General features: G+C 40.7%; 1 protein-coding gene across 3 annotated transcripts in view; it reads right to left on the reverse strand.

The window, feature by feature from the left end:
• The window catches only part of LOC146206617 (WD repeat-containing protein 91), a 47,324-nt gene that overhangs the window by 27,021 nt on the left and 7,584 nt on the right, over positions 1–12,719 (reverse strand). For all 3 annotated transcript variants that reach the window (XR_014704472.1, XM_084591375.1, XM_084591374.1), the window contains exons 5-13: positions 12,004–12,092; positions 9,758–9,891; positions 6,919–7,007; positions 6,731–6,806; positions 6,593–6,624; positions 6,435–6,526; positions 6,241–6,337; positions 3,645–3,751; positions 1,603–1,735 (exon numbers count right to left, since the gene is read on the reverse strand). Coding sequence is in view for 2 of the 3 variants with exons in the window: in XM_084591375.1 (XP_084447501.1) it covers positions 1,603–1,735; positions 3,645–3,751; positions 6,241–6,337; positions 6,435–6,526; positions 6,593–6,624; positions 6,731–6,806; positions 6,919–7,007; positions 9,758–9,891; positions 12,004–12,092 (849 nt within the window). In the remaining variant the exon portion in view is untranslated. The remainder of the gene's footprint in view (positions 1–1,602; positions 1,736–3,644; positions 3,752–6,240; positions 6,338–6,434; positions 6,527–6,592; positions 6,625–6,730; positions 6,807–6,918; positions 7,008–9,757; positions 9,892–12,003; positions 12,093–12,719) is intronic.

The raw sequence follows: 12,719 nt of genomic DNA on the forward strand, positions 1-12,719 counted from the left end.
AATTTTTGCTGAGAGTTGCGCCCCACTCATAACAGAACTGCACAAAACAAAACAAAATAGTGGGAGTTCAAGCATGCCTTGAACCTAGTGAAAAAGCGAAAGCCGTGAGTGTTGTAACGATAGCCTCTTTAACACCCGCTTTTTAATCCGAGGTTTTTTCACAATTTTTATTTAAATTAGGTTTTGGGGAAAGGAAGGGGCCTGATACTTTTAAGTGGATGCCGCGGAATTGTGGACACCTGCACCTAACCAGGTCAAGATCATGTTTTCATTTTTTTCCTTGTATATTGCACATTGCTTTATAAGAAAGGAAAGGTGCAGTATCTGTCAGACTAAGGAGAAGGAAGATGGGAGTTTGACTTTTAAGATTGTTCAAGGTGAAAACCTTCCTGTCGCTGACAGCTCGAAAAGCTAGCGTAGTGAAGCTTTCGCTTCGAAGTGGACGCCACAGAATTGTAGACCCCTACACCTAACCAAGTCAAGATCACGTTTTCATATTTTTTTCTTGTATATTGTACATTGATTTACAAGAAATGAAAGGCACAGTATCTGTCAGACTCGAGGGAAGGAAGATGGGAGTTTGACCTTCAAGGCTGTTTAAGGTGAAAACCTCTGTGATGCTGACGGCTTGAAAAGCTGGCATAGTGAAGCTTTCGCTTCAAAAGGTTATATGAGAAAATACACATGCCATTAGAAAATCAAGGAATTAAAAAAGCATAAATACATAAATGCAAAGGATTTCACGTGAAAAAATATTAGGTACTCTAAAAAAAAAAAGAACGTTCTCAGAAATTCAACACAGAAACTGCAGGCTAGCCGTTCATGCAGTTGTGAATCTTAGGCTTTTCTCTGACCACTACTTTCCTTTATTGCCTACAGAAAATTAGAATGATGTTAGCCTAATGATGTTAGCCTAAAGACTGCTTGCAACTCTCATGCTTCTGAAAAAAAAAAAAAAGAATACTCCACATGAAGAGGTTATGAGCTGGCTCCAGCTGACATGATGTCTTTTCTTCTACTCAGTCGTATTTCCAGCACTCTAAAATAATTCAACACATTTTTCTCGCTAACAAACAAAAGAAAACAATAAAAGTAAAATTTCATATGCTTTCCTTGTTTTCAAAGACCATCGGGTAAAGACTAAGGGGCCCTCCTGGGAATGCCTGACTGAATTTTCATAAAATAAATTTTTTCCTCCTCCTCCTAAAAAGCTTCCCCCTCCCTCTCCCTTGTTTTTTCATCTAGTATCTTTGTTATATAGTGATGATGTTGGGTAGAAACACAGTGAAGCTAAATTTCAAAATCAAATAGTGACAAGGTCATTTATAGCTAGACAGACTACAATTCACGAATTCCCATGGTTTGCATGGAGGGTAAACGACTGCTCCATTATTTTATGAAGCTTCTTCGATAAAGTTCATTGCCCTGTAATATCAAACACATGCACATTAGCAGACAGTAACCGGGCTCTAATTCAGCGTCCTGAAATATCAAAGCAAATGCACATATAGAACGACTAACCTCAGCTTTTAATATAGGGCAATTTTTTTTTTGTTTTGGGGATAGTGGTTGCAGTACAAAGCATTAGGTGTCTATACTAACTTGTAACTGCTTGCTTTTCAGATCCCACAGGAGTAGCTTTCCAGGGATTGGTGCAGCTGCCATCACTGAAGATTCCGAGCGGAGTGAACTGACCACCACTGGTTCCACTGGACTGCACGCTAGGCATGCAATGCTAGAACCAATAGAAATATTTTGATATGCTCATGTCCTAAAGGTGAGAAGTTGAGTGCTGATAGATGAAGAGACGCATTTCCTATGATGCCATAAACTCACTGTTTGTTGTGATCTGCATTTAGCCCCATTGTAACACAAAATTTGCTGTGACAAAACTGAAAGTGCAAGGGAAGACTGTACAAATGTATTCCCTCACTATCTTTGAACAAAAGTTTCTGCTTTTACATTCTTTTCTTGCCTATGAGAAGGCTGTACTAAATTATGTGGCAAGCCAACAAAATTTCCCACTGAATGTGGCACTGTGTGCATGGTTTCAGTAGCAAATATAAAAACATACTTCTTTGCTTCAGAACATTTAGCATTATTTTTGTTTCATATGAAATTATAGTTGTCTCAGTTCATCCAAAAAAGAGGTATTGTTAATAATGCAGTGACGCAGCTAACACTTTATTACGTTACCGGCCATCCTTCTTTTTGAATTTTCACCCAAAATGGTCTTGAGATAAGTGCCAACATTTGTTGACTGAACAAAAATTTTTGCTGGACGAGCCCTACTCACTGCAGACGGGATACAGAGCGCCACAAAACACATAACGAGCTAGACTCATCTGGAGCCACAAATGATAATCACCCTTTGAAGAGCATGGCATTGTCCAAGCCTGCTAGCAAATTTAACATCTGTCGCAGCTGAATTGCGATAGACACTGCACCCCTAACAAATTTCCCTTCCACCTCTATGCATGGCAGAGTTGGACTATTCCATTCGTGGACCTTCACATAATCCTATGGTCACTCCTAATGGCTGCTGTCATGCATATAAAAATACATAACCTAATAGACTCAACACGACAGCCAGCAACAGTGATAATGCGTGTCAGTTTAGTGAACAATTCTTAATAAGGAATGCACTGCACAGGAGATGTCTGGCAGCAGCTACTAAAGACAATATCTGCTTCGAAATGCAGCCACATGCCCCCACAAGACAGATGCGTATGAACATACACTTCAAGATCACCACTTGCAGTCTAACTTCACTTTTTTGTTGTGTGCAGTACAGCACATGAGCACTTACTCAAGAGCAATGCGCACTGCACTCAGACTAGTCATTTTAAAATAAGTGTTCTTTCTCTTCTAGGTGATTTACAGAACTGAAATACCCAGGTTCAAACTTGATTGCAGTAACGCATTTCGATGAACATGAAATGCAAAGGTGCCCTTGTGCTGTGCGATGTCAGTGCACGTTAAAGATCCCCAGGTGGTCAAAATTATTCTGTAGCACTCCACTATAGCACCTCTTCTCTCACTCCCACGCAACTCTGTTCCCTCATGGCGCCACTCAGGTGTCCACCGAGAAGTGTGAAAAATACAGTGCCTTTCCTTACCTCAAAAACCAAACCGAACACTAAGCTACAAGGCAGAGTTCAGTAGGTGTTGTGTAAAACTTGTAAATAAGAAACTCTGAAGCTGTCAGATTTATCTTACCTCCAGTTCGTGCTAAGGCTATATTTTTTATTTTAACTAGTGCAGCACCCAATTTTGCAACAGTGCTCATTAGTTCTTTTAGCAACACTGAATCATTATAACAATTTAGCTTAGAAGCCATGGTCTATAAAATACTGCTACATAAATACTTCTCTTTGCACTGCACAAGCCTGACTTCATGAAGTGAGAAGGGATTTCATTTTACACTAAACTGCAAAGTAGTTTCCATTGCTCAGTGCTTGAGAGCAACTAAATGGCAGCTGAAGAAGCAGCTTGTCATTTACTTAGTTTTGTAAATGCAATTTGCACTAAAAAACAAGAAAGGAGAAAAGGTTGTGCTTAGCAAAGTTTACAGTCATCAACAATCTTGAGTGCAAGATTTTATTGGTTCGCAAGCAATTACTGCCTGCAAGGGCTACACTAACCTGTGCTCTTTAAGAACTGATGAAGACTCTGGCACAATATCGAAAAGAGGTCGCCGCTCCTTGGTGTCGTACAACCTCAGGTTTCCCTGCTTAAGCCCGTAAACCAACTGGAAAGAAGACAGTAACAATACAGGGGCACATTTATTTCCTCAAATTATTAAATGAATACTCTAGTTGGGCATTTCAAATAGATAACTGTGCCAGAAAATTTGTAAATTAGAGGCTCCGTATTTAAAATTTTCAATTAAAAACTAAAAGCCATTACTCATGTTCAAAAGTCCCAACACTGCAATAACCATTAAATACCTTTTTATCAGCTTTCTTCATTATCCTTTACCATCTATCAGGCTTGCAGCCCTGTAATTCCACTATTCCAGTAGCGGTCAGCGATTTCATTCTTTGTGAAATGCTTGATGAGCAAAGTTTTATCTTTGCCATGATAAAACACCAAGATAGAAGCAGCTCTGCATTAAGAAAGGTGGTCCAGATCTCAGTCAAAGGCAGCACAAGCCAAAGCTTTCTCTTTTCTACTTTTAAAAAAGGCCTCCATCGTATGCTAATTCTATTAACAAAAAATCAACTAAACTGGTCAGCTTACTCTATATCGATCTTGACATTCTACTGCAACTAGGATGTGACTGGCAAACAGACTCACGAGTATTTTTTTTTATGTTTTTTTTTTTTATTTCTCTCATGTTTTGCCTCTGTGCAGCCACATAGCAAAATCTGCTAAATCCCCTTCTCACTGTAGCCATTAACATAGGACTTCTGTTGTGCCAGTACTGAAAGTATTTGTTTGATGCGGATCTATCAGGAGTATGTACCACATGGCTTTTTTCAACTAGAAACCAATGCATGTTGTGATAACATAAGAGCATGCATGCTTTTTGAGCCTAAAGCAAAAATAAATGCCAAAGTACACATACCCCTACTCACCCCCTGAAATGAATGAATATATCTTAGCATATTTGTCTCTTAGCACTCCTTCAGCCTAGTTAGTGACTCACCAAAAACATATTCCCCACAAATATATTTTATACTGCCACTGTTAAACCATCAACACAAAGAGCAATAGAAACAATGCTACCTGTAGCAGAAAAGAAATAGAATGCCCCACTAACGGTGCCTTTCACATGATAGGCTGCATGCCCCTTTGATTCACTGAATCTTTAGAATCATCTTTGCAACAGTTAATGATTTGTTGCTTGCCTTGCACATCTACAAGTGCACTGAAGCAGGAATGCAAGTACCAGAAGTTTATAAACTTTCACTCCACTAGTGGCCTTGTGGATGTTCAGTTTGCTCTTGAAGATAATATTTGATGAACCATTTTATTCAAGAACAAATTTCAAACAATTTCTTTGCAGCTTTTCCACACCACAGACTCATTTTCCTCATGGCTGTCAGCACAACTTAGCTTGTTCAATTAGAATAAATTGCATCAGTTAACATCATTCCTTTTGCGTGCATTCTTTGTGGATCACACAATAAGTTTGCCTTTACCCACATATTGCGGCTACCAGAAAATTTAGGCTGTCCCATCTAAATCGCTTGCAGCAGATCTATTCAGCATGTGTGCTAGCTAAACATCTATACACAAACTGTTACTCAAATTGGGGAAAATGTTAAAATTTTCAGACTTTATTGAAGAGTATGCCAAGACTAAAAATCCCTTCCATCCACCCAGGCACTTAATTTTTTCAGACTAGACCTCATACCTCCACATCATGAATTAACACTGGTTTCAATGTCTCAAATAAACTTCCTGGGTTCGTTCCCCGGACCAGGACAAATTTTTCTTTAACAATGAAGTTTCTGAGAAAGCTGTATAGCTTTCCTTAGTAGCTGGATGGCTGCGCTTGGGTGGTCGATGAATATTTACTCCCTTATTATAAATTGCCTTTGACTCAGTCCTGTCAAAAGAACGGAGTAAACAAATGAGCATGTTTTAAACATCTTAAATCACTCATCTTTGCAAAATAGAAAAAGAAAACAAAATTTGCAATGACTGCAGAATTATCAGAGGTACTGTAAAATGTGGAGGCATCAATCTTTTATTCAAAGCATTTTTTTGCACTCATCCCACAATCCTAGTTTAAAATGGTAATGTGGATGATCTCGAACACTTCAGCACTTAAATTAGTGTTCAAATTTTTGCACAATGCAACTTCTATATAGGTATTTGACAGTATTCATTCAGGAGGCATGTATTAATGTACATGGCACCATGATAATTTCAGGCGATGAGCGTACAAACGTTTACGCAGTGCCTCAAAGGTTCATCTTAGTTTTGTTCAAGTACAAGACCCATGCTTTGTGGATCAACCTGCTGGCACAGAGCACAGCACAACTATGTCAACATTGACCAGGAAATTACAACCAATTCCACTTCAGCCAAGAGCTAGCAACACTACAACAATGCCTTCACATCTGCTGGCATGCACCAGCCATACACACAGGAAGTTCTGCCCTACACAGAGCAGTGCACCCAGCCATATTTGGTTTCCAAGCCCGAGAAAGGGTGTACTGCAGCACTAACGACTATTGTACACTTGTGGATACAACAACAGAGCACTTGAACATAATCACCACTTGCCAAGTGATCGTGCTTGTGCACCCACTCCAAGGCTGTCACACAAGACTTGGAGACAATAGTGGCCAGTGTTCTTGGAGAGGGGTTGGAACTCCAGACCCTACAGTGCAGACAGGAAAAGACTAGCATTTGGAGTCGCGAACGATGCATGCAAAGTCAAGCTGGAGTAAAAATTCTGTCTTAAAATTGTGGCCCACTTTATTACGCCGGCTGTGTCGGCACTGGCCAGTGTGCCTGAATTGCTGAACTTGCAGTGGGTGATGCATGACTGGTGCTCATTGTACTCCTCCTAGAAATCGGGAAGAGTCAGTCTGTGCGGTGGCAGCACACCAACACACTAAACAATGACACTCACTTGATTAAGCAAGAGTAACTTGTCCTCCTCACCTGCCAGCAGGGAGCAGAGTCAAGGCATGGGTGGCATTATGATAAAAACTGGTTTTATTCACAAATGACACAGCTTGCTTTATATACAAGGAAAATCAGCTTTTACCAGAGGAGCTCTTCAAGAAAAAAGTTGACGTAGTTGCTCGTTCCAGCTTCTCTGCAAGCCGACTTAATGCTACATCCTGAAATAGGTGCATGCTGTAGCAGTTCATTCCAGCGCTTGGCAAAAGATGTATTACGTGCATGCAACTCTGGGTACTCGCGACATTTTCACAACGGCAGTGCATTACGCACCTTCAGTTGTAAAGAAGATGCTGCTGAGGAGTCTTGGGACAATGTTTGGTTTTCAGAGGTGCTATTGGCTAGGGGTCGTTTTGTTTTGTCTGCCAGAAAAACAAAAAGAAAAGAAGTGGCAACATTAGCAAATAAAGAAGTTGAAGGCATATCCTTTACATATGCTAATGCAACTTGACTACTACATATCCCAAGCATCTAGTAATTTAACCACATAACATCAACCTTTACCTATACAGGCTCATTTTACCTCCTATAATTCATATCGAGCTAGCCTGAAAAAAACACAGAATATGTCTTGCAATGTAAAGTTCTGCTGCAAGGAAAGATTGCTACTTAAATAGAGCACCTAGTGTTAAGGCACTTTAAATGTTCCTACACGAGCAATCAGTCAACGCTGAAGTAATCATAGCAAGCATAAATTAAACTATGGTGTGTGGCGAGTGCAACAGGCCAAGCTAAAGGTCCATACTCTTAGATTCAGACCCTTGAGGGACTCGGCAAGCTCAACGACTGGTTGAGGCAGTGGAAGCAGTTGTTACGTTCAGCTGCAATGAAAAGTATGGCGTTGCATCAACGGCACCTGTCGGTTAACAAGCCTGCTATGCAACTACTGTGACAATCAAGTTACTTAAATGCCACAATCAATTGTACCAGAACTGGTGCACCTCCAAGACCATAAACACTGCAGCCCCATCCACAGTGTCAGAGGCCACGTAGCAACAAATAGGTTTGCCAAATTAGACGTGTTTGTGTAGCAATGCACGCCTCACGTTATCTTCACATCTGGTCCAACGATGCTTTGCAGTGCAGCTGAGTGGCGCATCTACTTCCGCTACTTCAACCAATCGTCCAGTACTCCAAGGAATCAATCCCTTGGGAGATCAAAGTTAGAATATAGCCCAGTTGAAAACATCTACTCTCAAAGTTACATCAGGGATTAAAAAGAGTTTAAAGGCCAACTGCAACAAAATTTTATTTTGGTTACAATGCCTCAGTGAAATTGATGACCCCCAAGCCTAATTACAAAGAGGTTTCATGCTTCCCAAGAAAGAAGCTGTGTTGTTACAAGTGTTTCAGGTTGCGTAGCAGACAACATGTGCACGGGGCAATTCACCAGAAGTGATGTAGAAAAGGGCACTTGAGAACCATCCTCAGGTTGGACGGATGAAAGGATTGCAGACACCGTGTAGTAAAAGCAGGAGGCAGAAATGAGTCTTGGAGGTTCTAGGTTTGTTACAGTGGTGAAGTTTTATAACTTTCACCACGATTACCATGCCAAAGCACTGTACAGCTGTCGGGGGTACAAACAACACAGCATTCAAGAATGTGCATGATACACACATTTCAGAAGTAGGGAGAACGTAGGATAAAACGAATTGCAGTCTATGCTGGTGGTGTACGTTCACGCATAGTACTGCAAATTCATGTGACTGATATTCACGTCTCTCGCAATACCAGAATATAATGCATAACCACTGACCGAGGTTTCTACGAGCAGCAGGAAGCCACCAAAATGTCACAACTACACTGCCCGATGGTCCGACTATGCCCGTTCCTATGTCATTTCCAGCTCTTAGTAATGAACGCCCTTTTTCCAGTTACAGTTAGAAAAATGACGGTTTTTGTGACCAATTCCTGAAACATTCGCAGCGATACTAGCAGAAAACACTCCTTTAAAGAGAGAAAAGTTTTGTTGCAATTGGCTCTTAAGAAAGAAGCCTGCTGTAGATAATAAATATACAAGGCCAGTCTGTAAGAAACTCAAGTGTCAGAAAATTTATCATATAATAAACTACATGACTGAAAGCATTGAGCGCCGACCAATCATTAAAACAACAATGACATTTAAGCCCCGCTACGGGGGCCTTGTTCACAATGAAAAAAAAGGAACTGAAGTTTGGTTATACATATTTCATGATTTGACGTAAGCAGTGGGAGTACATCAGTGGTACATTTCCTTCGTTACGATTAAACGCGTTTGCTGTCGTTTGAATATGAAGAGATTCCAGGTAAAGCCTTGTAGTCTTGTTCTTTTCTTTTTCAATTATCTTCACACTATCCCCGTCGATGGCATGGCCCTTGGCGACAGCATGCGAAAATCTTAACTGGTCTAACTGGTTTAAGGAATACATTCCCAGTTGATCCCAGTTGGGGATCCATCGTTATCCAACTGGGAACCAACTGGTATGAACTGGAAAATTGTTCCTTAAACCAATTGGACCAGTTAGGATTTTCGCCTGGGAGCCAGAGCATGCTGTCGCCAAGGGCCATGACATCGACTGGGATAGTGTGAAGATAATTGGAAAAGAAAAGAACAAGACTACAAGGCTTTACCTGGAATCTGTTCATAGTCAAACGACAGCAAACACACTTAATCGCAACGAAGGAAATCTACCACCGATATACTCCCGCTGCTTACATCAAACCATGAAACATATATAACCAACCTTCAGTTCCTTTTCTTTCATTGTGAACAAGTCCCCCATAGCAGGGCTGAAACGTGATTGTTGTTTTAACGATTGGTCGGTGCTCGATGCTTTCCGCCATGAATATGCCCGACCAGACGGGTTTCCATCAAACCCTAGATTTCATAATAAATTACAAAATTCACACCTCTCAGACTAGAAACACACATCAACAACATTGTTTATAAAAACATATTCAGTGCCTTGCATTAACTGTACAGTTGGCTCCCCTGTGATTAAGTAATAGATCATGACAGGTAAGCTGAGCTATCCCTTCCGCAAATCACAACATAGTAATAGCAAACTATTACATGAAAGCATGAATAAAATATGTCAGTACGTATCGTTAGCTTGGTAAAAGTGCCACTAACTTTGTTCTTCTGCAGGCTGCTTTTTCGGCTCAGCCTGCAGTTTACGACCTGTAACTGGTGATGTCTGGATGTTGCCAAATGTCCGCATCAATGCGGGTAGAATCCTTCTGCCCCCCTCTGCAACTGGAGCCTCTCTGCAAAATAATGCAGCATGGAAATTAACTAACTGAAGCATTTCATTTATTACATTCCCAACTAAAGAGTCAGCACAGCAAGCATGACCTTAAGCCAGGAAGCAGTTAGCTTGCCTGCCAAAGATGCACAGGCATTCTGAGTGATATTAAATTTGCCCAATGCTGTACCAAGAATGGAAGAAAATAGCTTTGAATTATAAAATAAAAACAAAATTCTTGTACCCAGCAGCAAGAATCACCTGCCATGTCCTCAAAGATACATCAATTTATACATGCAGTGTTAAATTAGATCAGTATGTAGAAAAAAAATATGTGTGTCTATCCACAACTTCAGGTCAATAGCCATCAGCATTATTTTGCTATCTTGTAAAGCAATACACTAGGCTTAAAAGATGTTTCAGTGTCAAAGCAACACAGTGAGGCATGCAATAGTGAAGAACACTGGATTCACTTTCACCACATGAAGTCCTCCAAGATGCTGCAAAACCAAGACACAGAACAGTTTTCATATTTCACCACCAACAAAAAGGGCAACAGCTAGGAAATTCTGATATCAGGCACAACAGCCCAATGCCACTATCACTGAGCTACTGTCATAGGTAAGCGTGACCTCATCGACCCACCACGAGGCTCAATCTGGCTGCTGAACCCAAAGTTACAGGATCAAATCCCAGCCACAGCAGTTGCATTTTGATGTAGGTGAAAAGGCAAAACTCCATGTGCTGTACAATGTCATAGCATGTTAAAAAGTGAAGGTGCTTGAAATTCACCTGCAGTGCTCTACTATCTTGTCCCTATACAACTCATGCAGCTTTCAGACATTAAATCCCATATACCATCAAGCACCACACTATAAAGAGCCTTAGCAGTGGGTGTTTGCTTAGAATTCTTCTACCAAAGTGGATGGCTTGCTTGACTGGAAATCAATGGGGATCAAAATTTACGCTTACTTTTGAGCATCAGAGATACAATAAACATATGACACTGTTTACCGCACCTGTAATAACTCAATAAGTTTTTTGCACAACACTAGCTAGAAGAAAATGAGCTGCCTGAAGCTGTCCAAAAAAAAGGGCTGCAACTGCACCCAGCACCAAGGAACAAAGCAATGTGCTAAGCATACATGAAATCTGCCATTTTTTTTCCTCTAGTACTTCAATGTACAGTTAATTATGCACTGTATTTGCATATGGGATTGAGCCCTGCAGATATACGAATTGCTTACTCTCATTACGCAAGCTATCCACGAGAACAAGCAAGAGTGCTCCACAAGAATGCACTGATCAATGTTGTATTAAGTTCAAAAATGGTCTGGTTTGGTTTAGAGGATTTAATGCCCAAAAGTGACTTGGGCAATGAGGGACGCTGTGATGGAAGGCTCCAGAAATATCGACCACCTGGAGTTTTTTAACATGCACTAACATTGCACAGCCCACGGGCGCCTTGCTTTTCGCCTCCAGCGAAAAGCGACTGCCATGGCCAGGGTTCAATCCCACATCCTTGGGATAAGCAGTCAAGCTCCCTAACCACTGAGTCATTATGGCAGGACAGTTAAAATTGATTTTTAAAAGCTGACCTGCCCATGACAGTGCAGTGTAGTACTTCTAGCATACCAACCCAATGCTCAACTATACTACTCTTGGACAGCACGGAACTTGGACAAAAGAACTCAATATAACCTTTCCTTCTCCACCCCCCCCCCCCCCCCCACCTTTCCTTCCACATTGGTCATGAAACAAAACCTAAAACCTAAACTTAATTTCCAGAGGTGGGAAATAGTTGCATTCACATCAATAGGAAGTCCAAAATTGAAATATAAGAACTGTGCTTGAATAGGCCTAAATATATCAACTAAAATTAAAAAAAGAATAAGATTGAAAAAGCAAAACCTCTTTCAAGAACATGCGCCTTTAATATGGGTCCAGACAAGTACTGCTACAATGACAACACTCAAGTGCTACTTGCAGTTTCGAGCATAAAACACTAGGATGCCTGCTATATATAACCGCTAGAAATGTGCTCCTAATCACTGCTTTCAATCTGTCCAGCTGGCATATTTTGAAGCCTACAAGCACCGCATAGCATGCAGGTAATGAACACGACTGAACTCACTGAGCTATCACATAAAAGTCATCCATAGGCTCTTCAGGGGCAATGAGAACATCTGCTGTTTCACACACTTCTGGCCTGCCAGCTGCCAGCTGCATCAAAAAACAAAGGACAGACATTTAACAACCTTGCCACACAATATGAAAATGCACTGAAAATGCAGCTTATAAGCTGGAGAGGGGGGGCGGGGGTAGAGACTTTGTGCTTGGCATCATTCCTTCAGTTGACTTCACTACAAATAAACCAGTTCTGTGGTAACAAATAAAATAAAATGTGGTGCACCTGGTGGTCAGACATTGAGGACAGACATAGGTAAAATGGTATGGGGAGAAACGACTTCACAAAATTTGAACAGACTAATCTTGTTGCAAAACAAAAGCCAATCGAGCAATAGAAAATGTACCGTTTTATGATCATACTGAAATTCTTTTCCAGAAAAATAAAATAGTAAAAGCTGACAATATTTACAAGTACAAACTCATAAAAAATTACTCTAGAGCGGTACAAGGAAAGCTCGATTCTTTTCTCACACTAGCCAATCTATAGAAACAGCATTATACTTACCCTCACCGCCATCAACTGCCATGGAAAATTCCTTTCTCGCGAACTAACTATGGCCATCAACGAATTGCTCACACACTTCCAAGCACACTAAACGACTTCACAAAGAAAAACATAACCGTAATGGAACTGAGCAAGAAGCATATCTTAGAAATATT

Source organism: Amblyomma maculatum, chromosome 1 (genome assembly GCF_055883805.1).
Source record: "Amblyomma maculatum isolate TAMU_Amacu chromosome 1, ASM5588380v1, whole genome shotgun sequence".
Classification (NCBI taxonomy): Eukaryota; Metazoa; Arthropoda; class Arachnida; order Ixodida; family Ixodidae; genus Amblyomma; species Amblyomma maculatum.